The 27,490-nt window shown below is 45.0% G+C and overlaps 1 protein-coding gene across 3 annotated transcripts; it reads right to left on the reverse strand.

Moving 5' to 3' along the window:
- Positions 1-5,150: 5,150 nt before the first annotated feature.
- On the reverse strand, positions 5,151-27,021 carry LOC115466403 (gastrula zinc finger protein XlCGF26.1-like). 3 transcript variants are annotated; one of them, XM_030197604.1, is made up of 5 exons: positions 26,995-27,021; positions 26,706-26,753; positions 16,327-16,440; positions 16,063-16,176; positions 5,151-6,954 (listed from the first exon to the last, which is right to left on the reverse strand). In XM_030197604.1, the coding sequence occupies exons 3-5, from the start codon at positions 16,343-16,345 to the stop codon at positions 5,192-5,194; spliced, it is 1,896 nt and encodes a 631-aa protein (XP_030053464.1). In that variant the 5' UTR covers positions 16,346-16,440; positions 26,706-26,753; positions 26,995-27,021; the 3' UTR covers positions 5,151-5,191. The 3 variants fall into 3 exon arrangements, with proteins under 3 accessions (XP_030053464.1, XP_030053465.1, XP_030053466.1); XM_030197605.1 differs by lacking the exons at positions 26,706-26,753; positions 26,995-27,021 and adding an exon at positions 23,253-23,326; XM_030197606.1 differs by lacking the exons at positions 16,327-16,440; positions 26,706-26,753; positions 26,995-27,021 and adding an exon at positions 9,159-9,205 and having other exon boundaries at positions 16,063-16,146.
- Positions 27,022-27,490: the final 469 nt, after the last annotated feature.

Raw genomic sequence — 27,490 nt, forward strand, 5'->3', positions numbered from 1 at the left:
TCCACTACTCTCTCCGTGAAAAAATACTTCCTGACATTTTTTTTTGAGTCTGCCCCCCTTCAATCTCATTTCATGTCCTCTCGTTCTACCACCTTCACATATCCGGAAAAGGTTCGTTTGCGATTAATACCTTTCAAATATTTGAACGTCATATCAAATATTTGAACATCATTATTGTTAGATAGGAGATGCGACTTCATTGCTTGGTTTTTTGGATTGGCTTAACACAATAATCTTCATTTTAAGATACAGTATAATCAAGAAAAGATTAGTTTTTTAGATCTTTTAATCCATAAGGATACATACCACTTTACCACCACATTATTCAGGAAACCGACAGATCGCAATGCATTTCTTCATTTATACTTTCTAACAATAATAGAACCAGGGGACACAAGATGAAATTAGAATGTGGTAGGTTTAAAACAAATCAGAGAAAGTTTTTCTTTACTCAGCGCGTAGTTAGACTCTGGAACTCATTGCCGGAGAAGGTAGTGACTGCAGCTGGCCTTGCTGAGTTTAAAGGGGGTCTGGACAGATTCCTGAAGGAAAAGTCCATTGATCGTTATTAAATTTAGGGGGTTTTGCCAGGTTCTTGGGGCCTGGATTGGCTGCTGTCGGAGAAAGAGTGCTGGGCTTGATGGACCTTTGGTCTTTTCCCAGCGTGGCAGTGCTTATGTACTTATTTCAGCAGTTATCATCACCACAACCTGAAGAAGAATCTGCCTCTCTGTCAATTCCTGAGATTAAAAAGGATCTGCACTCATTTTGATGAATTCACCAAACAATCTGATCTAATGGCACAAAGATTCAAGAAGAGAGGTTACCTCGCACAACATATAAGAGCTGGGTATGCGAAGGCAGCTATTGAAGACAGAGGTCATCTTTTGGCTAATAGACCTGCCAGAATACCACCGGACATAGTATGCACACTCAAATTTTCCCATCTGGCCAACCAGATACAGAATTCTATCAGAAGAAATTGCCACATTCTGGAGTGACACAAATGCTTTAAGGATAAACGTTTAGTAGTGGCATATTCCCGAGAGAAGAATCTAAGAGAAATTCTAGTGCCGTCCTGCTTACCTACAATTAGGTCTAATACCTCTAGGGCCTCTTTCAAAGATAATACTCCTTGTGGAAAGTGTGTTATGTGTGAACATGCTCTTGAAATCAAACATTTTACCAATCCAAATATTAAAAAGTATATACTTTAAAACATAACTCCAACTGTACATCCTCTAAGGTGGTTTACATTATACTTTGTCCCTGTCCAAAGATTTACGTAGGAAAGACAAAGCGACAAATTATGACTAGAATTATAGAACACCGCAGTTGTATAAGCAGAAATGTTGAATCCACTCCACTTGTATCCTACTGGAACAAGATGGGATATACAATACATGACTTGAAGTTTTTTGTATTCAAATATTTTACAGATAACTGGCGCAGGCATATTACAGACACTTTTCTATTACGTGAAGGACAAAAGTGGATTTTCCAATTACAAAGCTTGGAACCTTTGGATCTAAATATGGAGAAAGAATATAAACACTTTTTGTAATACACACACTTATAACCTTTTTCCTTCATTATACATGTTTTTATTTTGCTCTGTTTGATGGACTCCCCCCTTTGATTATATTAAATATAATCATTTTTCCTCGTTCAATTTTTTCATTTTTTATTTATTTCTTATTTTTCCATTTATTAACTTTTTGTTCTTATTTTCACCTCTATTTTTTTCTATATTTTTCACAGTTCTTCTCTTCTTTTGTTCTTTTGGGCTCTGTGGGCCGCCCCTTCTCCCGAGTCTCTTTTCTCGCCGTTTTTGTTACCATTCACGTTTCCACTCCTCGAATTGTTAACCCGCCTTTGGTCAATGCTCTCCGGAGAGATTTTATTCACTTTGTTTGAGAGGATTAGATGTTGAATTTGTCTGCAGGCTATTCGGGTGCTCCGGAGCAGCAACACACCACCTCTTTACTCCTCCATAGCCCAACCGGAAGTCCAGTCCAAATAATTAATAAGAATACTCCATTCATTAAAAGTTCAAAGGAAAAAAGTGGTGGCAGAGAGCCATTTTATGCAGTTCCAAGCTTTGTTTCAACCTCAAACATTTATCTCATTCAGAACACTTAACTGGTTTGACTCGGGGGCAATTTCTCCAAATAGGTTAGTTTTGCGCATACCATGACAGGAATGAACCTCACTCCAAAGCCAGGGTATGTGGATTCTGATCTCAGACTCTCAAATGTACTGCTAATGCTTGGCATATTACTTGCATTTTGCCAAGGAGAGCTTCATAATATATATCAAACCTGTGGCACCCAAAATGTTGGGAAATATTTCTGTATCTTTCTGCCATATTTTCTTAGTCCAAAAATCCAGAATCTTTTGGAGTAAGGCTAAACCCATAGCCCACAGAGTTAATAAGAGTGGATTAAAAGCCAAACAAAACAGAAGTTGGGATAAAGAGTCTCCCTGAAATATGCCTAGCTAAGCCCTGATGTTAGCAATGGCAAATTGTCCATCTTCATACTGCAGGTGGAGCTTGGTTTTGCCATGTTTTCATGGTAACCTTGATGAATTAAATCAATTCAGGGTTGATTTTTGTGGCAAGTTATTATCTAGGAATGTGGGACGCTATCAGACGTTATTTTAGTCAAAACATGCTATGCTAAGATTTCTGCTTTTCTTAGCACTTGTCATGATGGTTTTGCCGGTCTTTCGTCCCATATGCTTCTCTCTTATTGCCTTTCTGCTGTATTTTCATGATGTTATTAAAGTCTATATAATCATGTGGAGGGGCATAATCGAACGGGGCGCCCAAGTTTTCATGAGGGCAGGGCCGCCGAGAGGAGGGGCAGGGGGGACAAAACTCCCCGGGCCCGCAGTCCCCTCCATCCGTCCCCCTCCGTCCACCACCGGGCCGGGCCCCCCTGAATTCAAATCATAGCACCTCACCTTGACCTCACTCCGTGTTAAAGAAGCGCAGCAACAGTCTGCAGATCACCTCCCTTCAGTCCTTCCCTCCCTGTGTCCCATCCTCTTCTGACATAACTTGCGTGAGGGCGGGACACAGGGAGGGAAGGCCCGAAGGGAGGCAATCTGCAAATTGCCACTGCTGCGCTTCTTTCACACGGAGCAGGTCGAGGTGAGGTGCTATGATTTGAATTTGGGGGGGCCCGGCCCAGAGGGGGGCGGCGATGACAATGATGACCTTGGGGGGGCCCCGGGCCCAGCCCTGCCCTGGACCTGGCCCAGTCTCTCGGCGGCCCTGCATGAGGGTGTCCTCGCAGGAGGCCCCCGTGAAGGGGCGGGAAAACCTGTATTATCAAAACAAGATGGGCGTCCATCTTTTGTTTCGATAATACGGACGGGGACGCCCAAATCATGAAATTTAGGTGGACCTTAGAGATGGTCGTCCTTAGGTCGTTTTTGAGATGGTCGTCCCCAGTTTTTGGTGATAATGGAAACCGAGGACGCCCATCTCAAAAACGACCAAATCCAAACCATTTGGTCGTGGGAGGAGCCAGCATCTGTAGTGCACTGGTCCCCCTAACATGCCAGGACACCACCCGGCCACCCTACGGGGCACTGCAGTGGACTTCAGAAAAAAGTCCCAGGTGCATAGCTCCCTTACCTTGGGTGCTGAGCCCCCCAACCCCCCCCCCCCCAAAACCCACAACTGTACACCACTACCATAGCCCTTAGGGATGAAGGGGGGCACCTAGATGTGGGTACAGTGGGTTTCTGGTGGGTTTTGGAGGGCTCACATTTACCACCACAAGTGTAACAGGTAGGGGGGAGATGGGCCTGGGTCCACCCGCCTGAAGTACACTGCACCCACTATAACTGCTCCAGGTACCTGCATACTGCTGTGATGGACCTGAGTATGGCATTTGAGGCTGGCAAAAAAGTATTTTTAAAGATTTTTTTTTAGGGTGGGTGGGGGTTAGTGACCACTGGGGGAGTAAGGGGAGGTGATCCCCGAACCCTCCGGTGGTCATCTGGTCAGTTCAGGCACCTTTTTGATGCTTGGTTGTGAAAAAAAATGGACCAAGTAAAGTCGCCCAAGTGTTCGTCAGGGACGCCCTTCTTTTTTCCATTATCGTCCGAGGACGCCCATCTCCTAAGCACGCCCCAGTCCCGCCTTTGCTACACTGCCGACACGCCCCTGTGAACTTTGGTCGTCCCCGCAATGGAAAGCAGTTGAGGGTGCACAAAATCGGCTATGCCGATTTGTTGGGCGACCTTGCGAGAAGGACGCCCATCTCCCGATTTTTGTCAGAAGATGGGCGCCCTTCTCTTTCGAAAATTCACCTGATATTCTATCAGCATCTTTTGCAGTGAACAGTTTATAGACTGTAGGTAGACAACTTCTTGGTGTATAATTTTTAGGAATGTTAATTAGATCTCCCTTTGGAAGAAGAGGTTTTCTGCCCAATATCAGCCAATGAGGTGTCAAATCTAGCTGCCTGATCAATTGGTTTTTGCAGTTTGCCATGTCTTGGTGGAAAGATGTTCAGCTGGTTGAGCCAAAAATTGGTCACCCTATCTGTACCAGGACTCTTCCAACTGGGACTCTTTTTAATCTATTTTCCAACTAGGAGTAGCCTAGTGGTTACTGCAGCGGACTTTGATCCTGGAGAACTGGGTTCAATTCCCACTCCAGCTCCTTGTGACTCTGGGCAAGTCACTTAACCCTCCATTGCCCCAGGTACAAATAAATACCTGTATATAATATGTAAACCGCTTTGAATGTAGTTGCAAAAAACACAGAAAGGGAGTATATCAAGTCCCATTCCATTTCCCTTTCCCCCCCTTACCTCAGGCCATTCCAAAGGGGTAATGTTTACCCATTCCAAATTCTCCTGTATGCAGGGTAGCTATTCTGCATCTCAGTTACACTCATATAACTTTCTCCAGAATGTTTCTGTCTCAGCTTTCCCAGTTCCTTGTAAAACTGTTTTGGATTTTCTCTAAATAATTTATTTTGATATTTTGATATCTCTCTTTACTATTTTCTTTGTATCTTTGCAATTTTGTGCTTTAGCTGTTACTTTCAATTTATTATTGGAGCATATGAATTTAAGATCTTCCTCTGTCATTGCAGCATATTGCAATTTATTATTTTGGATCTTTCTCAGTATTTTTGGCAATTGTGATCCTTCTACGTACCCATTTATCAAGGACACCTTTGTTTGCAAAGATTATATTTTTCCCTCAATGTGTGCTCTATGTGAATCATTTTATGCTTTTGCAGGTCATTTTTCTGACGGAAACGTTTATCACATTCTGAACATTGAAATGGTTTTTCTCCTGTGTGAATCATTTGATGCTGTTGGAGATCAGCTTTTCTTCTGAAACGTTTTTCACATTCAGAACAGTGAAATGGTTGTTCCCCTGTGTGATTCATTTTATGCAGTTGAACATGGGCTTTTCTTCTGAAACATTTATCACATTCTGAACACTGAAATGGTTTATGACTGGTGTGAATCTTTTCATGCTTTTTCAGGTCACTTTTCTGAGAGAAACATTTATCACATTCTGAACACTGAAATGGTTTTTCACCTGTGTAATTCATTTTATGCAGTTGAAGATGGACTTTTCTTCTGAAACATTTATCACATTCTGAACATTGAAATGGCTTATGTCCAGTGTGAATCTTTTCATACTTTTGCAGATCACTTTTTGAACAAAAACATTTACCACATTCAGAACACTGAAATGGTTTTTCTCCCCTGTGAATCATTTGATGCAGGTGGAGGATAGCTTTCCTTCTGAAACATTTATCACATTCATAACACTGAAATGGTTTTTCACCTGTGTGATTCATTTTATGCAACAGAAAGTGGGCTTTTCTTCTGAAACATTTATCACATTCAGAACATTGATATGGTTTTTCTCCCATATGAATCTTTTCATGCTTTCGCAGGTCACTTTTCAAACAGAAGCATTTATCACATTCATAACACTGAAATGGTTTTTCACCTGTGTGATTCATTTTATGCAACAGAAGGTGGGCTTTTCTTCTGAAACATTTATCACATTCAGAACATTGATATGGTTTTTCTCCCATATGAATATTTTCATGCTTTCGCAGGTCACTTTTCAAACAGAAGCACTTATCACATTCTGAACATTGAAATGGGTTTTCTCCTGTGTGATTCATTTTATGCACTTGAAGCTGGGCTTTTTTCCTGAAACAACTATCACATTCTGAACACTGAAATGGTTTTTCTCCCATGTGAATTATTTTATGCATTTGAAGGTTGGCTTTTCCTCTGAAACATTTGTCACATTCAGGACATTTAAATGGCTTGTGCTCTCTTTGAATTATGCTATGCTTTTGCAGGTCATTTTTCTGAAAGAAACATTTATCACAATCTGAGCATTTAAATAGCTTTTCTCCCATATGAATCATTTGATGCAGTTGGAGGTCGGCTTCTGTTTTGAAACATTTCTCGCATTCAGAGTATTTAAATGGCTTGTCTCCCAAATGAGTCTTTTTCTGCTGGTGGAGGTTGCATTTCTCACTGAAACATTTATCATATTCAGAACACTGAAACTGTTTTTCACAGGGGATAGTGTCTTCAAATAGATTAGGTTTGTGTGTTTGTTGACAGTCGTGAACCTCAGTCTTAAGTCTGGGTAGATGGTGCTCAACAAAATGTGAGTCTGTGGAGACATTTTCCTGAGCACTTTTAAAATGTCTGTCACCGTCTTTGATTCCTCCAGTTTGTAGATAACTTGAGCAGTAGCTGCAATTTCTCTCTTGCGTGTTTGATGTCTCTCCTTTCACCTCGGTTGGTATTATGCTACTGATATTTTCCTTACAGTCAGTTGACGTATCTGGGCTGTAGATGGAGCAGTATTTGTGTTTCCATTCCTCTCTATTCTGCTCATCGCACATTCTCATTCGTTTACTATTATTCTTATATCCATAATCTGGTGGAGAAAAATCAGAGTATGATTCTTAATTTTCAATTTTGGAGATGAACATATAAAGGGAACTATCCCCATATGATTATTTTTTAAAAATTGGCTTACCTACAGTTCCAAATGATATATAACAGAAAACGGTGCTAGTGTATACAGGTACAGCTTGTCAATGGCACATGAACAGAAGGAAACAGACCATGAGGGATCTCATCCAGCTGGTTCTGTGCTTTCACCCTCACCTCCTGTCTCCGCTATGATTCCCTGCACTCTGATTACATCCACTAACCCAAAACTCTGCAACACTCCGTTGGAGGCCTGAGATTCTTTGGGGATCTGGATCCCAGAAGCTCAGACCTGTCAGCTTACTGTAGCTGAATCCCAATAACTTAGACATAAACGGGTAGTAAGATTTACTCAGTATGAGTGTAATTTTGTAAAAAGTCAGCTAGCTGTGAAGGTCAAGTAGGTGCTTCTCTGTAAACCTATTTTATAAGGACATGTAAAGAACAATCTATGAACTAGGCATTGAGTTCCATGCCCAGTGTGCTGTAAACATTTAATCACATATCCACACATATGTGGGCACATACATGTGTGAATCCCAATATTCTGCAAATCTCTGCCTTCCACAGTGGGTATTTGCCAGTGGACTTACAAATGAGTACAGCATGGGTGGGACAGAGGCAGGGCTCCCACTTAAAGAATACTTTAACTTACGAACATGCCTCCCACAATCTCTACGGCTGACATAAGTAAAAGCACCTAAAAGTTAGCAGGCCGATATTGTAAGGAGTTTGGAGGGTCTAAGCAGCTCAGGAGGAGGTATGGGGCCAGACTACATTCCCCACAAGGCCCTGAGAGAAGGGATCGGGGTGGTAGGTCCCAAAACCCGGTATGGCCCCCACGTGGAAAGGAAAGGGAAAAGGACTGGAGAGAGCAGCTGCGATGGCAGGCGAGGGCCAGAAGGGGGAGCAGGGATGACAAAGCTCAATACCCTTGGGTTAGAAATCAGTACAAGATTCCTTCCACCTGGGAGGGGGAGGAGGTCTCCAACCAACAGCCTAGCAGAGAAGCAGAGTTAATGGAGTGTTTGGAGGAAGGGGAGGCTGGAGAGACCAACACACCAGGTTTGGAGGAACCAGTGGACATGGACTGTAATTGTACTTTGGGGCAGAGTTGCAGGGACTGAAGGCAGTGGGTGGTCACAGGAGTCAATTAGCTGTGTTGTGGGTGGTGTACTGCCATTCTGCAACCACCTAAGCGGAAAGACTTTTAAAACTGAAACCCAGGCTGTTGAACTGGGGGGAGAACTTGGATGTAAAGGGAAGTTTTTTTCTTGTTGCTTTATTTTGGAAACTGAATGGGACTTTAACCCCTTGAACTGAGATTTTGTGGAGGAGGGGAAATAAACTGTTGGAACTAAAAGCTGTGTTGTCTGGAAGGACTTTGTTTGTGGACTGCTAAAGGGAGCCTACCACCCCTGAAGGTTTGCTACCGGGATTACAGTTATTACAATATCGAGCTACACTTGTATTCTGGCACCAAAGATCCTTTACAGAACAGGTTCCTACTGGTCTCGGGGCACCTTAATGGAGACCCAGAGTTAGAGATTTGCCCTCTTAGGGAGAAATTCTAGCAAGGCAGCCAAACCGTGCATAAATCACTAATGTTATAATGACATCTGGATGTCTAAATTTCGTTACATAATATTAGCATAAGTCGACATTTATCATGTTGGTAAAATGAACAATTAGAATCGCTGTTCCCCTTCCTTGGTTTTAGAGGGGGGGGGAAGGGGTTAGGTAACCTTTAGCAAGCCAAATTTTAACTCTTAACTCCTTATTCTCCTGCTCAATACCCATGTTGCTTTAATCATTCCCATAATAAATGTAAGTCCCTAATCCTTTATTTCTCCTGTTTGTCTGTCTTGAATAATCGTAAGCTCTACTGAGCAGAGTCTGTCTTTTATGTCTTTGTGTACAGTGTTGCACATGTCAGAAATGATAAGCAGTAGAAGTAATAATTCATATGCTTTAGGAGATGAAAAGGATGGAAGCGAAGCTGGTCTTACTTTTGTTTTATGTTGGGGTTTTTTGGCGGGGGTTAGGAGGTATATGACAGAAATGAGCCTCACTATAACTTCTAGTTGTTTTTTTTTTATGTGCATTTTATACATTTGACCAAGTAGGCAGACTCGTAAGTTTTCTTACTTGTAATCTGTGTTCTCCTTTACTGCACATCTCCAAACTTCTCAAGTCTACAATAAAGGAGTATATAGGTAGTAAAGTGGTTTGTTCAGAGCTGAAATGAAGTGGATATGGAGGATTATCAGAGGCAGTAACTAAAGGGGGATGTGATGTTAGGCCCAATTCTCTTACTCTGTCTCCTAGTGTGAATCCCCTTCTCTCCAGTGCCCTTGCCATGCTTCCTCCCTGCATCTCCAGCTACTTCTCAGCTGCCCGAGATCTTGCTTTCCTACCCCCTCCATGGTTGCCACCATCCCTGCCGACTCCATGGACAGCAGTGAGAGTAGCAGTGCAAAACATGAGCAGAACAGCAGCGGCAGCATCTGTAAACTGCTGGCTGTTGTCTAACGCCTCACTGGCTTCCACCGCTGCAGCACTGGAGGCTGGTGGGGCCACAAGCAATTTCTAGTCTGCTGCCGTTCTGCACAACTGCTTTCACTGTTCTCCAAGGAGCCCTGTAGAAACAGCTGCAGAGAAAGGAGGGGGTGCAGGTCAGCATGGATGGCACCAACCATGGAGGAGGTAGGAAAGCGAGATCCCAGGCAGCTGAGAAGGAGCCAGAGAGGCAGTCACACTGTTGGGGAGAAGCAAGGAGGGGCAGCGAATCCTCCTCTAGAACAGTGCTGGAAGAGCAGGGGTGGTGGCTGTGGCCGCAGCAGTGCAGGCTTGGTTCTCTGGGTGCTGCATTTCTGTGGGGAAACCTGAAGCTGGCTCGGGCACAGCAATCCTGCAGCCATTGAAGAGGAACAGTAATGGCTGCAGGATTGCTCTTCATGCCTGCAGCCCTAGCAGAAAGAGGGGGTGCAGGTCAGTGGAGATGGTAACTACTGTGGAGAAGCTAGGCAAGCAAGATCCCGGGCAGCTGAGAATGAGCAAGAGAGGCAGCAGCGCTGTTGGGGAGATTCGGGGAGGGAGTGCAGCCACGGCGCTGGAGAGAAAAGAGCTAAGCTATGAGACAGAGTAAGAGAATCGAGCCTGAAGATCACAATGCCTTAATGTCCTGAACCTAAAAGTCTTGCTCCCAACTAAAGACTCCACAGGAAGTCTTCTAGCAGAAAAAAACATATAATTGTGAAGGCATAAAAAATACATATTTCTGGAGACTACTTAACCACACACTTGCAAGGGAATTTTAGAAGAAAACAACACCTGGGTACAGCAGCAGAAATTGCTTCTGCCTTCTCCGAGTTTCCTGAGCTACATCAAGGAATGCTCAAACTTTAAAACAGATTACGAAAATACATTCTTAGCAGCCATTCCTGGCCCACAGCCAAGACAAACGTTACTAACAAGAGAGCTAGTATTATAGAATCTGTAACTGATATCTCTGCCATAACAGGTACAGTTTCCACTTCTGGCACAACATTATTTAAAAAAAACAGAAATACAACCTCTGCAGAACCAGCGAGACACGCAAAGACAGCACAGCTGGTCCAGGAAGGAGGAACAATCAATGATGCTAGTGAAATATTTTATTGAAGATGGATCCAACATGGCCAAGTTTCAACAGTAGCCTTCATCAGGGGTCATCAGATTGTTCAATAGCAAACACAATGAAACCAGGAAGTTGAGTCACAGGGGGCGGGATGGATCAAAGAGAGTGTGCTCCGGAACCGGCAACAGGCATCCTAGCTCTATCACTGTACTGCTGTTGCTCTACATGGCTTACTAAACAACATACCACCTTCCAAAATATACATCAAGGGGGTATAAGCTTAAAGGTACACAGCAAAGGGGGTGGGGATTGAGATGCCGAACCCACAGGATGGCAGAGGGAGAGATGCCAGACCGTGCACCGGATTGGGGGGGGGGGGGAGAGGGAGAAAGAGAAATTAATTTAGATAATGAAAGGGAAGGATGGAGCGGAAGCAATGTTGGACATGGAGGTGGAAGGGAGGGAGAGCTGGAAGGGATTGTAGGGGTATTTCCCTGTGTGTCTCACCTTGCTGGTCTTGGCCTGCATAATCCTATGACATCAAGATGGCATCTGCAACCTACATCAGTGATTTAGCTAATTCAGCTTTCTGGAAAATCACTAGCAGTCATGTAACATCCAAGGACATGCTGTGGGCAAACCAGCCCCCACTTTATCTCCCTGAGAGGCTGTAAGGGAGTGAGACATGGCTAGCAGGCCGGGTGAGAAACAGAAAATGCATACCACAATGTAACAACTTGAAGGTCAAGAACAACGGACCCTTCTTGCCATGCAGTGAGCTGAGGAGGTTACAGATTGGGTTCCTGCAGTCACCTGACCAAGAGGTACTGGGAAAAGCGGGAACAGGAAGAAATCAGTTAGTCGGAATCCTTGGAAAAAGGTGGAGGTGGAAAGAAGACCAGAGTGACCTGATAAGGTCCTCATCTGATGAACTGTGTATCTGGAGAAGTACCGTGTGGTTCAGCTACCTGCAAGGAGTGACCTGTGCCCTCCCTGTCTGCTGCAGAGTACCGGTCCTAGCTCTGACTAAGACTCACTGCAATCTCAGCTTGAGTCTGTGAAGTATCCTGTGCCCATTCCCGGGAGACGGCCACGGAGGTCAGCATGGTGAGAGACACGGTGATTTATTTCCTATTAGTCTGCGTTAGTGAGTGGTAACAGTGGCGTAGCAAGGTGGGGGGGGGGGTGCGGAGGGGGCGGTCCGTCCCGGGTGTCAGCACAAGGGGGGTGTTCCGCCCCTCCCACTGCTTCCAGGCACCCCCCCCTGCACCCAAGATCCCCTCCCCGCCATGGGCGCCTCGACGGTATAACCCTCCTCCTCCTTCCTTCCCGCCCTCAGCAGCCCTCCTCCTCCTCTCCACCCCCCCCCCCCCCGTGTCATAACCCTCTACTTCAGGTGGTGGCAGTGGCGTCAGTTCCGTTACGAAGAAGGCACTGCAGGCTCCCCTCCGGCTTCAGCTTCTCCCTTCGCTCTTCACATGAGTGTCCCACCTTTGCGATGATGCATTTCCTGATTCCGCGAAGGCGGAACACTCACTGTGTGAAGAGCGAAAAGGGGAGAAGCTGAAGCCGGAGGGGAGCCTGCAGTGCCTTCTTCGTAACGGAACTGACGCCGCTGCCACCACGGGAAGTAAAGGGTTATGATATGGGGGGGGGGGGGGCGGAGAGGAGGAGGAGGAGGGCTGCCGTGGGCGGGAAGGAAGGACTCAGAGGGATAGGGAGTGGGACCATTAAAGAGAGCAGAGGGCTAGCCCTGTGTTTGTGGGGGCAGCAGTCAGGTGAAGGAAGGAAGGAACGGAGAGGGCAGGGGAGAGAGGAGAATGCTGGACATGGATGGGATGGGAGGGGAGAGCAGGGGGAGAGAACAGATTGCTGAACATGGAGAGAAGGGGCGGGCATGGGGGAGAGAAGAGATCGCTGGAGAGGAGGGGAGGGCACGGGAGAGAGGAGACTTGCTGGACATGGATGAATGAATGGGGGCAAGGGAGAGAGGAATTTGCAGGATATGGGTGGATGGAGGAGACGGCAGGGGAGAATGGAGAGTTGTTGAACATGGATGGATGGAGGGGAGGAAAGTCAGGAAGGAAATGCACATGGATGGAAGAGAGAAGAGAGGAGAAATGTTAGACAAGGATGGAGGGAAGGAAAGTCAAAGGAAGGAGATGCACATGGAGAGAGGGCAGATCCTAGATGGAAGGGGCAGGGAGAGAGGGCAGACTTTGGATGGAGGGGACAGGAGAGAGAGGGCAGACACTGGATGGCAGGGAGAGAGAGAGAGAGAAGGCAGATGCTGGATGGAAGGAAGACAGTGAAAAGAAGATGAGGAAAGCAGAAACCAGAGACAACAAACTAAGTAAAATATATATTTTTATTTTTTTGCTTTAGGATAAAGTAGTATTGTAGCTGTGTTAATAAATGCTTATAAATAGAAAATGGAAATAAGATAATCTTTATTGGACTAATTTTAATATATTTTGACTAACTTTTGGAGAACAAAACCCCCTTCCTCAGGTCAGGATAGGATATTGTAAAAATCACTATACTGTACTGATCTGAGGAAGGGGGTTTTGGCCTCTGAAAGCTAAATGTATTAGTCCAATAAAATGGTATTATTTTATTTTCTGTTTCTGTGGTGTTGCATTGTATGCTCAGTCTGGCCTCTTGGGGGTTCAGTTTAATTTTTGTCTAAATAGAAAGTTTGATTACTTTTTCTATAGTGGTTTAGGGTTTATCTGTGTTTGTGAAAAAGACACGGCTTTCAGTTGGCATTGACTGTGCAGGATCGACGATCTGTACTATTCTGTCAGGTTACGTTTTACAATAGGTGAATTGATGTTCTAGTGCTCACTGTAGTGTTTAAGATGCTTTCCTTTTCCTTATGTGACTCATAGAAATTACTGCTTATGGTATGGTAAAATTGTTCTAGAGATCCTGAGTGTTTTGTATTCTCGGTATGCCTGGTACTAGATTTTTTTTTTTTGGGGGGGGGGTGTTAAAAAATGACCGGCCCCGGGTGTCAACTACTCTAGCTACGCCACTGAGTGGTAATTACCTGAGCGAAGTCTGGGTATAGTCTTACCGTGATCAGGAGATAAGCTGCTAATAACCGTACTACCTCGTAACATAGTTGGTGTCTTCCAATCAGTTGTGTAATTTTACCCGGTAATCAGTAAGAATTAGTGTTTAGTAGGGTGACAATATAGTTGGTAATTTTATCAGCCAGTATTTTTGTATTCAGCTAAAGCTTTGCCAGAGTTTCTATATTTTGTATACCTTTACATATATATATATATATATATATATATATATATATACAGTGGTGGAAATAAGTATTTGATCCCTTGCTGATTTTGTAAGTTTGCCCACTGACAAAGACATGAGCAGCCCATAATTGAAGGGTAGGTTATTGGTAACAGTGAGAGATAGCACATCACAAATTAAATCCGGAAAATCACATTGTGGAAAGTATATGAATTTATTTGCATTCTGCAGAGGGAAATAAGTATTTGATCCCCCACCAACCAGTAAGAGATCTGGCCCCTACAGACCAGGTAGATGCTCCAAATCAACTCGTTACCTGCATGACAGACAGCTGTCGGCAATGGTCACCTGTATGAAAGACACCTGTCCACAGACTCAGTGAATCAGTCAGACTCTAACCTCTACAAAATGGCCAAGAGCAAGGAGCTGTCTAAGGATGTCAGGGACAAGATCATACACCTGCACAAGGCTGGAATGGGCTACAAAACCATCAGTAAGACGCTGGGCGAGAAGGAGACAACTGTTGGTGCCATAGTAAGAAAATGGAAGAAGTACAAAATGACTGTCAATCGACAAAGATCTGGGGCTCCACGCAAAATCTCACCTCGTGGGGTATCCTTGATCATGAGGAAGGTTAGAAATCAGCCTACAACTACAAGGGGGGAACTTGTCAATGATCTCAAGGCAGCTGGGATCACTGTCACCACGAAAACCATTGGTAACACATTACGACATAACGGATTGCAATCCTGCAGTGCCCGCAAGGTCCCCCTGCTCCGGAAGGCACATGTGACGGCCCGTCTGAAGTTTGCCAGTGAACACCTGGATGATGCCGAGAGTGATTGGGAGAAGGTGCTGTGGTCAGATGAGACAAAAATTGAGCTCTTTGGCATGAACTCAACTCGCCGTGTTTGGAGGAAGAGAAATGCTGCCTATGACCCAAAGAACACCGTCCCCACTGTCAAGCATGGAGGTGGAAATGTTATGTTTTGGGGGTGTTTCTCTGCTAAGGGCACAGGACTACTTCACCGCATCAATGGGAGAATGGATGGGGCCATGTACCGTACAATTCTGAGTGACAACCTCCTTCCCTCCGCCAGGGCCTTAAAAATGGGTCGTGGCTGGGTCTTCCAGCACGACAATGACCCAAAACATACAGCCAAGGCAACAAAGGAGTGGCTCAGGAAGAAGCACATTAGGGTCATGGAGTGGCCTAGCCAGTCACCAGACCTTAATCCCATTGAAAACTTATGGAGGGAGCTGAAGCTGCGAGTTGCCAAGCGACAGCCCAGAACTCTTAATGATTTAGAGATGATCTGCAAAGAGGAGTGGACCAAAATTCCTCCTGACATGTGTGCAAACCTCATCATCAACTACAGAAGACGTCTGACCGCTGTGCTTGCCAACAAGGGTTTTGCCACCAAGTATTAGGTCTTGTTTGCCAGAGGGATTAAATACTTATTTCCCTCTGCAGAATGCAAATAAATTCATATACTTTCCACAATGTGATTTTCCGGATTTAATTTGTGATGTGCTATCTCTCACTGTTACCAATAACCTACCCTTCAATTATGGGCTGCTCATGTCTTTGTCAGTGGGCAAACTTACAAAATCAGCAAGGGATCAAATACTTATTTCCACCACTGTATGTATATATATATATATATATATATATATATATATATATATATATATATATATATATATATATATTAATCTATAATAAAAACTAATATATTTCAGTCTGCTTTCTCAGTTTCAGTTCTTTCTCGCGGAAGTAATTGGCTAGGTTCCAAGGTTCCCTCCCCTAGACCGAGTACAGAATAATTTGTCTGCAGATAGTTCTGTTTGGGGAACCTGGGTCACAGATAATTTATTACCTGTGATAAACGATCCTACAGGATCCTCGACTTATACATGGGGAACAGCATTTTTGGCTATTTCTAGTCTTACAACTGCCCTTGACTTACACATGAGAATATCCAGATGGTTTTTGCTAATCTTATTTTAATTTTATTTATCTTTTGGTCTAGCTGTTATTTATTATCTTGATTATACTGTACTTATTGAATATTATTTATATTTCATGTTCTGTATTCTATCATTTGTTTGGAGTCCACGAGGCATTTTATAAATATGGAAAATACAATAAAAATTAAGTTTTATACTTACCTATCACAAGCGGGTGAATCTGTTTAGATGTCTCTGATTCAGGATGACCCATGAAGGGAAGATCTTCCTCTTGTTTAATGCTCAGTGAGAACACAGATGTTACAATTGGGAAGCCTGTGATGAGAAAACAAACATATCTGGAAGAATTCAGTGACAAAATTATAACCAGGAAACAAAATTTAAGTTTCCACAAGTTTGATGTCAACGGTCCTCTTCCTGTGATCTGAAAATGCCAAACCCTTTAAATTCAGAATATTTACTTACTCATAGTGGGGTCGTTCATGTTTTCTTTCTCCTCCCAGTCACAGCGTTGTGTGAAATATTTCTAATCTTCCTTTTTAATCTTCAATATAGCGCCAGGATTAAAAATTGAGCAGCCTGTCAATAACAAATAGAAAAAAAATGAACATTTTGTGTTATCTCTTTTCTGCTCTGATAGGGCAGTATGCTGGTGGGTGTATTTTCATGACGATGCTTGGTGAGAAGAGATGGCTGCAGCCTGCCACTTGATTCCTCGGAAGGTTTCTGACAGGGGCAGATTGAGAGTACTCTGGGCCCCCCCCCCACCCACGCTACCTCTGCCCCCCACATGCTACCTCCACCCCGCAGTCCCTATCTTCCTCCATGTCCAGCATGTCCACCGATGTCCCCTTCTACCCTCTTCATGCCCAGCGTGTCCCTCCGACTCCCCTTTCCGACCTTCTTCCATTCTGCTACTCTCCGTGTTTCGTCACAGTTTAAAAGGGCGTCTGCGAGGGTCACGTGATGCTATGTTAAGGGGAGGACGCCGCACGTAGCAGCTCCGCGGATCCCCAGATAACATCGACCCGTAGCGACATCAAAATCGGGGGAAACCTCAGTGAAACCGCCGCAAGAACAGCGGGAACTCCCTTACAATAAAATCTATCGAAATCGCCGCTGCAATTAGGCTGGAATGGCGTCAAAATCGAGCCGCAAGGAAGGAGCGAGGAGTCGCGTGGGAGATGGCAAAATGGCGGACGCAGGCCCCTCGGGTGAATCGCTGAGCTCGATCTGGGCGACAGAGATTGCGGGGGAAGTATCGAGCCTCTTGGAGGTATCGGTGGACAAGAAATTGCAACGGATCTCAGACCAAATTGAGCAGCTGGACGGGAAAATAGAAGGCTTAAAAACGGACATGTCAGGCTTTCAGCAGCGCCTTTCTGATATGGAAGACCAAAGTATGCAGCATAAAAGCCAACAGAAAGAGATGCTAAAAAGACTGGAAAACCTAGAGTCCAAGCTTGAAGACTTAGAGAACCGCTCGCGCCGTAATAATTTAAGGTTTGTGGGTTTGCCTGAGTCCATTAGGGAAGTGGATCTCAGGCAGTTCTTGGAGAAATGGCTGCCTAAAGTGTTGAATTTGAAAGAACTGGAAAACTGTTTGAAGATTGAACGGGCACACCGGCTGGGCAGTACCAGACAAGGGAAAGAGAGACCAAGAATTGTAATATGCAGAGTCCTGAATTATACCCACAAGCAGGATATTTTACATACATGGCGCTCGAGGGGCAAGATCCAGTATGAAGCTTCTACAGTACTTTGTTTCCAAGATTTTTCAGCAGCGGTGGCGGCCCAGCGCAGACAGTTTACGGAGGTTTGCAAGCAGCTCTATGAGAGGCAGGCACGTTTTGCACTACTATTTCCCGCCAAGCTGCGCATCCAGTTTGAAGGCAAGCCACATTTCTTCACATCCCCTGCGGAGGCGAAGCAATTTGTGAACCGAATGGAAACCCACGAGCAGGAGAGTGGTGTCGGAGAGGTTTCTGGCAATCTGCCGGGTCAACACCCGGCGGGGAAAGTTCTCGGTAGAGAAGAACACAAGCCGCAGGGAGAAGACCACTGAGGAAAACGCACCAGGAGCAGCAGAGGACAGTGCACTGAAGGTGTCAATTTACTGGTGGGCATGAGGGCACGTTAGAAGAGATAAGCCTATAATTTGAAAACTTTTTCCATAATTGAGTTATTAAAAGTGATACTGTAAGGAGATGTCGCCGGGTGAGGGGAGGGGCAGGGGGCGTGACCAGTTCTCAGAGAGAACGCAGTTACCAAGGAAGAGGGGTTGGGGAAGAGGGGGGGGGGGGACGGGATGGGGAGAGGGGGGGAGTATAAGTATGGGCTTAAATATTTTCTGTGTCTAGTGTGGTTTACTATGTTTTTTTCTTATTGTAATTCTTCCTTCCGAGCAGCAAAGGTTGAGAGAGGCAAAATGTTCTGTTGCCAAAGGAATGGTGGATGGAGGTTGCACCCAGGGGCTGGGGGGTGCGGTCTCACAGGGAGAGTTCAACAACCTATTTACAGCACAGGAGTCCTACTGACCGATGGGATCTGTTAAATTAATTTCCTGGAATGTGGGGGGGATATCCTCGCCCATTAAACGCACTAAGGTGCTGCAGGCCCTGAGGCGGCATAAGGCAGATCTTGCTCTGTTACAGGAGACACATTTGACAACCCAGGAGCACAATAAATTTCAGCAGGGATGGGTGGAACAGGCAATAGGTTCCCCAGCGGTAGGTAAGAAGGGGGGGGTTCTGATATTAATACGGAAAGGCCTACAGGCTCGGATAAAACGAGTCAAGCGGGACTCCGAGGGCAGATATGTACTAGTTGAAGTGGAAATGGGGCAATCTATTTATGTTCTATGTAATGTGTATGCGCCCAATGTGTATGACCGTAAGTTCCATCGATCCCTCATTGAGCTGTTGGGTCCCTATCAAGGGGGAAATGTGATCCTGGGAGGTGATTTTAATCTGGTGTATGATGTTCAGATGGATAAAACAAGTTCCTCGGCTTTGGGTCAGAGCCCAGGGGTGGGGGGCCTGCCCTTTCTCTGCTCCACATTGGATATGATTGATGTATGGAGAGTGTTACACCCGAATGTAAGGGACTATACCCATACATCTAGAGCACATCTTACGCAATCGCGTATAGATTACTTCTTCATCTCAAGAAATCTATTTTCAAAAGTACAAGTAGCGGAGATAGGGCCGTGCGAGGTTTCGGATCACTCAATCATCTGGTTCCAGCTACAGGGTCTAGGATCTGGGGGAGGAGGGGGAGGTTGGAGATTCCCCTTTGAGCTATTTTGGGACCCCCAATTTAAAGCATATGTAAATGACAAATGGAAGGAATATGCAACTCACAATAAGCAACATCAAAACCAACCAAGTTTATATTGGGAAACATCAAAAGCGGTGATACGGGGAGAGATAATTGCTTACAGGGCTAGAGTCAAGAAGATGAGGGATAAAGAGATTATCAGACTGGAAAAGGAGGTCCGTTCACAGAGGATTAGAGGTGGGGCACGTATGACATCTGGGGAGAGGGGAGCTCTCTTGGCCACTCAGAAAGCACTGAATGAATTACTCCATCAGAGGGCTGTTAAGTCTCATAAGTATTATCAATATCAATTTTTATCCATGGCAACAAGCTGGGGCGCTGCTAGGGAGATTGGTGCGGGGGAAAAGAGGTACACAGGGAATTTTAGAGGTAAAAGATGAAGGTGGCCTGCTTTGAAGAAAATCTAAGGACATTGCAGAATGTTTCAAACGGTATTATGAGAAATTGTACAGGGAGCCACTAGACACAATAGAAGACAGTATGCTGTACTTAACTAACCAGGCCTTACCTCGGGTGTCAGAATCCCAGAAGGTATATTTAAATGGTCCAATTACAGAAGGTGAGCTGATGCTGGCGCTCCAGCAGAGTAATATACAAAAGGCACCGGGGCCGGATGGATATACCATAGCATATTACAAGTTAGTCCAAGACCAGGTGACAATCCCTCTGCTAAATCTTTACAACGACATGGCAACTTCTGGGGCAATGTCAGATGCCTTGAACGTAGCAAAAGTAATAGTGTTATTGAAGCCTGGGAAGGATGGGTCTAAGGTAGAGTCGTATAGGCCCATATCTCTACTAAATTGTGATGTCAAACTTTATGCTAAGATTTTAGCCAATAGGCTGTCACGAGTATTGCCAGACTTGATTGCGCCCTCACAGGTGGGATTTGTGAAAGGTAGGTCGGTGGGGAGCAATGTTAGGGCATTGTTGGCATCCCTGGAGACTGTGGAGAGGCGGAAAAGGCCTTCCCTGTTGGTCAGTTTTGACGCAGAGAAGGCCTTTGATCGGGTGATATGGAATTTCATGTTCACGGTCATGGAAAGAGTCGGAGTGGATGGGTACTTTCAGAGGGCAGTGGGTGCGCTCTACTCTAACCCACAGGCTTACATGTGGGTCAATGGGGAGAACTCGGCACGGTTTCAGATTAGAAGAGGCACCAGGCAGGGGTGTCCTTTGTCCCCACTGCTGTTTGTGTTAGCTCTAGACCCTTTGATCAGGGAAATTGAGAACCACCCAGAAGTGGAGGGGGTGACCTGGGGCACTTCATCGTTCAAGGTTTCCGCGTTCGCGGACGACATATTAGTACATCTAACACACCCAGCTCTTTCATTGAGAGCTCTGTTGGAATTGTTTCAGGAGTACGGCGATTTTGTAGGGCTCAAAATCAATTATTCTAAATCTTTAGCATTAACAGCTCACACAAGTGTGAAGTCGGAGTGGGGAGCTGGATTCCCGCTCAAGTGGGCTTCGGATTTTCTTCCTTATTTAGGAGTGAGAATCTCTATGAGTACATCCCAGTTATACCAACTAAATTTTAATCATCTGTTAGATAAGCTAAAGAGTCGATTGAGCTTGTGGGGGACATTACCGCTTACGTTACATGGGCGGATACATCTGTTTCGAATGGCTGAATTCCCGAGGTGGCTATACACATTCCAGGTACTACCCTTGTGGCTTCGACGTAAAGACCTGAGTCAGCTCTATGGGTGCCTGAGGAGGTTCGTATGGAGAGATGCTAAACCAAAACTCCCTTTGAGCTTACTCATGGGCCCATGGAGGGAGGGAGGTATGGGACTTCCTAATATCCGCAGATACAACCAAGCTTGTCTGCTGCGCCACTTAGGGGACTGGCTAATGGGGAGGCAGGACTATACACCACGAGATATGGAATATGAGTTTTTTAAACCGTTTCATCCACATTACTTATTGCATTGCGAGAGGAGGGCAATTCCGATAGACATGCGGAATAGTGTGCTATTGGGCCCCTTGAGGGAGGTTTGGAGGGACTTGAATAGGATATGGGGCTTGGCGGCAGATGTATCAGACCTACTGCTACTGCAGGACAACCCACAATTTGCCCCAGGGTCTGAAAATAAAATATTTCGCAAATGGGCAGATTTGGGGATCACGAGGCTTGAGCATGTTCTGGATACAAGGGGGAAGATCCTATCATTAGGAGCCTTAGGAGTAGGTATTTGTATGAATCACTTATTCGCGTATCATCAATTGGCTCATTACGTACGGTCTCTGAGCCAAAGTAAGCTGGAAAGTGGGCATGGGCGTAGAATTAGGGCCTTTTTTGGGTTGGTTCCCGGAGATAGGTTGTCAGTATCGGGCCTGCAGAAAGCTATAGGGGTGCAAGAGGGACAGAGGAACACAGAGGTTATTCGCCAAAGATGGGGAGTAGATCTGGGACAACCAAACTTGCAATTAGATTTCCCTAAATTGATAGCTCGCATTCCCCAGTTGTCGGTTAATGCGGGTCTTCGGGAGTGTCAGTACCGTATAATATACAGGGCGTATATGGCCAAAAGTCAATTATTCAAATTTGGGGGGGTTGCAGATCCGCTTTGTGCGAAATGTGAGCAGGGGGAGGGTACGCTAGTGCACTCCCTTTGGGCATGCCATAAAATTCAGGCATTCTGGAAGCAGATATTTCTTTATCTAAAGTCTCTGGTGAAGCTAAGGATACCATTCTCGCCTCAGGGGGTATTATTGGATAAATATGAAGTATTTCGACTTCATGGTAGAGGGACCCAACAGCTCATTCGCAAGGCCAGTCTGGTCGGGAAGAAGCTCATAATGGGCGCATGGACGAGTGGGTCCCCACCAGATTACTGGCATTGGAGGAACAAATTACATGAACTTTTATTGCTGGAGCGCAGGGGGGTAGGGTCTTCCCCCAGAAGGCGTAAAGCATTTTTGGCGGTGTGGGAACCCTATATACAATCCTTGTCACATAAAGCTCGCAGTCTAATATTTAACAAGCTCTGATAGGAAGAGTTTTTTTTTTTTTTTTTGGTGAACTGTCAGGAAGAATAAAGACACAGAGGATGGGAAAGTGCATTCATAGTGAGGGTGGGAAAGGGTCATGGGGGGGGGGGGGAGTCAATAGATGGTTTCTAAATTAGGGTGGAGTGTCATCAGAGTTCAGGCACTCTGCTCGAGCAGCGACATTTAAACACTGCTGTGATAGTTGAAGGCTCCACTAATTATGTTGGTGATGCAGCATTGTAATATTGTTTTATGTTAGAGGGCCATACATGGACTTCAATATAATGTGGAAAGCAGTTTATGAGGGACTTTTGGGAGGGGGGAGGAAATGTTGGGAGAAATGTTTGATGATAGCTGGTTTTATTCTATGAGAGTCGCATACGCATTTGTATGGTATGTCTTATCTTCATTTGTTACTTGAAAATGTTCTTTCTGAAGTACTATCAATAAACTGTTAGAGATTTTGGGAGGGGGGAGGGGGGAGGAAGGGAGGGACGAAAAATGTAAAATGTTCTTGGAGAGCGAAACAACTGTTCTATTTCTCTGTATTAGTTGTAAAATGGAAGTTGTCTCTTCAATAAAATATATTTAAACATAAAAAGGGCGTCTGCAACCTTTCATGGTAGTCTTGCGAGAGTTTGCGGCCACCATTTTAAACCGCAGAGCCGGCACAGGACACAGGCGGCGACAGGGTTGGAGAAGCATCACTTCTCCAAGGTGGCTGTATTGTGCAGCGGCGGCAGACAACAGCAACTGGGCAGAGCCTCTGGGCACTCAGGCACTGCCCGGCTGCCCAAATGGTCAGTTTGCCCCTGGTTTCTGATATGCTAATAAGTGGCATTGAACATGCCAATATCCTCTGTATGAATTCACCCTCCTGGGGAGATGAGAGTTCCAGCTTCTCATTAGGAGGATTCAAAAAGGAAAAATCAAAGCCCTGGGATTTAACATAGTAACAGAGTAAATGACGACAGATAAAGACCTGAACGGTCCATCCGGTCTGCCCAACAGTTTTACAAATAATAAAGTGCAAGACCTCTTTATTTGACTCTCACCTGGTCAAGTCTAAAACCATGAAGGATTGTAGGTCAGAAAAGAGATCTCGCATGATGATGGGTCTGGGTGGGACCCTCTCACTCTGGTGACGTGGCTGGCATTGGATATGTGGATTCCTGACTGCTAAGCTGATGTCATTGAGGAGGCGGGGCAAAGGACCCAACATCAAGGCTTCCTTGCTTAGGTAACTCTATGTAGAAGCTATGAGAGGAAGAAAGAGAATAATTGCCATGGGAGTGGAGGAGTGGCCTAGTGGTTTGAGCACTGGTCTTGAAATCCAGAAGTGACCAGTTCAAATCCCACTGCTGCTCCTTGTGATCTTGTAGAAGTTGTGTCTTTCATTGGGTCCCTGCAGAGTCAAAGTAGCTCAGGTTGGACTTCAGATAACATCAGAAATCAAGTCCTAAAATTTAGGGACCTGGTATCTGGGAGTTTTCACACCCTGAAAAAATGGCAGGGTGTGAAAGAGAAGCTGCTGATGAAAAATGGAGGTTTAGACCCTAATCTCTTAAAACATAAGAAAATGTTTGCTTAGTTTGACTAAGATTTTGGGTCCGATGTACTATTCTGGGTCAGGTCAAAGGTCCATCTTATGTTATATGCTCAAGGCAAGAAAAATACTAAATAACTCCTGCAAATATAAGGGTGGATGGCAGATGCATGTTTACATCATGATATCAGAATGCCTACAATCTCCTGGATGACCTTCTTGTACAAACCACTTATACTTCCAAGAAGGGTAGTAACTGCAGATTAAGCCCATTTGTATAATATTCTCCTGAGCTCAAGTTCTATCTCTCTATTGGCTGAAGATTGAAGATCTGAGTGCAAAATGGAGGATGGAGTCAGTCCAGAGGGCGGCTACTAATATGGTCAGCGGCGTTCGTCATAAAGAGTGGGGACAGACTTAAAGTTCTCAATACAAATACGTTGGAAGAAAGGCGGGAGAGGGGAGATATGATAGAGATATTTAAATACCTATCCTGCTTATTTTCGAAGGAGAAGGGCGGCCATCTTCCGACACAAATCGGGAGATGGACGACCATCTCCTAATGGCGGCCAAATCGGTATAATCGAAAGCTGATTTTGGCCGCCTTCAACTGCTTTCCGTCGCAGGGCCAGCTAAAGTTCAAGGGGGCATGTCGGCAGTGTACCGAGGGCAGGACGGGGGCGTGGTAAAGAGATGGCTAGCCTCGGCCAATAATGGAAAAAGAAGGCCGGCCCTGTCTCTACCTGCCTACCCATCCTATTACTACCCATCCATCCTTTTATTATGTTATACTTAATTTCCTACTTTACATAACAAAATTCTGTTACCTATTACTATGTAAGCCGAATTGAGCCTGCTTTTAGTGGGAAAGTGTGGGATACAAATATAATAAATAAATAAATAAAATGAGCATTTGGCCGACTTTACTTGGTCCATTTATTTTCAGGACCAAGCCTTAAAAAGGTGCCCAAACTGACCAGCTAACCACTGGAGGGAATTGGGGATGACCTCCCCGTACTCCCCCAGTGGTCACCAACCCCCTCCCACCCAAACAAAAAAACTTTTTAATTATTTGTTGACAGCCTCAAATGTCATACCCAGCTCCATGACAGCCATATGCATGTCCATGGAGCAGTTTTAGTGGGTACAGTGCATGTCAGGCAGGCGGACCTAGGCCCATCACCCCCCCTACCTGTTACACTTGTGGTGGTAAATGGGAGACCTCCAAGACCCACCCAAAACCCACTTTACCCACATGTAGGTGCCCCCCTTCACCCATAAGAGCTATGGTAGTGGTGTACAGTTGTGGGGAGTGGGATTTGGGGGGCTCAGCACCCAAGGGAAGGGAGCTATGTACCTGGGAGCAATTAATGAAGTCCACTGCAGTGCCCCCTAGGGTGCCCGGTTGGTGTCCTGGCATGTCAGGGGGAACAGTGCACTACAAATGCTGGCTCCTCCCACGACCAAATGGCTTGGATTTGGCTGGATTTGAGATGAAAACCGATGCCGGCCATCTCTAAGGCTGGCCATCTCTGGGGTTGACACTAATGTTGAGATTTGGCCAGCCCCGACTATATTATCAAAACGAAAGATGGCCGGCCATCTTGTTTCAATAATACAGTCGGGGATACCTATTTACGGTGCCGGCCTTAGAGATGGCCACCCCCGTTCAATTATGGCTCTCCATGTGCCATAAATGCAGAGGGGGCGAGTCTCTTTCAATTGAAAGGAAGCTCTGGAATGAGGGGGCAAAGGATGAAGGTGGAAGGGGATAGACTCAGAAGTAACCATACCAGCTAAGATCCATTCCCACAATTAATCTGTTCCATCCTCACTGGACTCACAGATAAGCTGGAATTTATGAAGTTTTGTTGGGTGTTATTAAGAAGGGTATGGAGTCCAGGTGTGCGGATGTTATAATGCCGTTGTATCGCTCCATGGTGCGACCGCACCTGGAGTATTGTGTTCAGTACTGGTCTCCGTATCTCAAAAAAGATATAGTAGAATTGGAAAAGGTACAGCGAAGGGCGACGAAAATGATAGTGGGGATGGGACGACTTTCCTATGAAGAGAGGCTGAGAAGGCTAGGGCTTTTTCAGCTTGGAGAAGAGACGGCTGAGGGGAGATATGATAGAAGTGTATAAAATAATGAGTGGAATGGATCGGGTGGATGTGAAGCGACTGTTCACGCTATCCAAAAATACTAGGACTAGAGGGCATGAGTTGAAGCTACAGTGTGGTAAATTAAAACGAATCGGAGAAAATTTTTCTTCACCCAACGTGTAATTAGACTCTGGAATTCATTGCCGGAGAACGTGGTACGGGCGGTTAGCTTGACGGAGTTTAAAAAGGGGTTAGATAGATTCCTAAAGGACAAGTCCATAGACCGCTATTAAATGGACTGGAAAAATTCCTCATTTTTAGGTATAACTTGTCTGGAATGTTTTTACGTTTGGGGAGCGTGCCAGGTGCCCTTGACCTGGATTGGCCACTGTCGGTGACAGGATGCTGGGCTAGATGGACCTTTGGTCTTTCCCAGTATGGCACTACTTATGTACTTATGTACTTATGTACTCTATTGAACATCTGTGATTAATTAACTAACTGGATTATTGATTTTTTTAACCTTCTATTTTATATTAAAACGTAAGTACAAAAGTGTTGCCATACTGGGACAGACCAAAGGTCCATCAAGCCCAGTATCCTGTTTCCAACAGTGGCCAATCCTGGTCACAAATACCTGGCAAGATCCCGAAAAAGTACTAAACATTTTATGCTGCTTATCCCAGAAATAAGCAGTGGATTTTCTAGACGATTCTTTTGCTTTTAGGCCAGCAGTAACTGTCCATCTAGTAATTTCAGTGAAAGAAAAATAATGTTGTATTTACATCTTTTTACATCCATGATCAGTAAACTAAAGAAAATTCTCCCAAGTCCCTACAGAAAAGCCCAACCCTCTTACCTGGTTACATGGGAATGCCTGATGTATTTTTAAAACCTTTGTCAGCCCCTGGGAGTAAGAAAGCGTAAATTAGCTCATATTCTGCAATATTTCTCAACTTTTCTTTTGCTCACAACACACTCAGCCAGATTTTACACCAGTTTCTTCCTGCACCATCTTCCCAGCTACAACCTGAAGAATGCTGTCATTCATCCTCCTCCCACCCTGATCCTTTCTCATTCCTCTTCCTCTCTCTTCACCCCTCTGTTCTGCTGACTTACTCTAGTCTTTCTGCTTGTTCCCCTCTTACCCCTCTCCGGCAATCTGTTTGCATTCTCCCACATTCCCTCACTAATCCAGTCTCTGTGTATTCCAAGCCTCTTTCTGGTGCTCCAATAGCCTCTCTTACTGTATTCCAAGCCTCATTCTGGTTCTCTAATAGCCTTTCTTACTGTATGCAAAGCCTCATTCTGATGCTCCAAAAGCCTCTCTTCTGTATTCCAAGTCTCATTCTGGTGCTCCAATAGCCTCTCTCACTGTATTCCAAGCCTCATTCTGGTGCTTCAATAGCCTTTCTTACTGTTTGCAAAGCCTCATTCTGATGCTCCAATAGCCTCTTTTACTGTATTCCAAGCCTCATTCTGATGCTCCAAAAGCTTCTCTTCTGTATTCCAAGTCTCATTCTGACACTCCAATGGCCTCTTTTACGTTATTCCATGCCTCATTCTGATGCTCCAATAGCCTCTTTTACTGTATTCTAAGCCTCATTCTGGTTCTCTAATAGCCTCTCTTACTGTATTCCAAGC

The sequence above is a fragment of the Microcaecilia unicolor genome, chromosome 3 (genome assembly GCF_901765095.1).
Source record: "Microcaecilia unicolor chromosome 3, aMicUni1.1, whole genome shotgun sequence".
Lineage (NCBI taxonomy): Eukaryota > Metazoa > Chordata > Amphibia > Gymnophiona > Siphonopidae > Microcaecilia > Microcaecilia unicolor.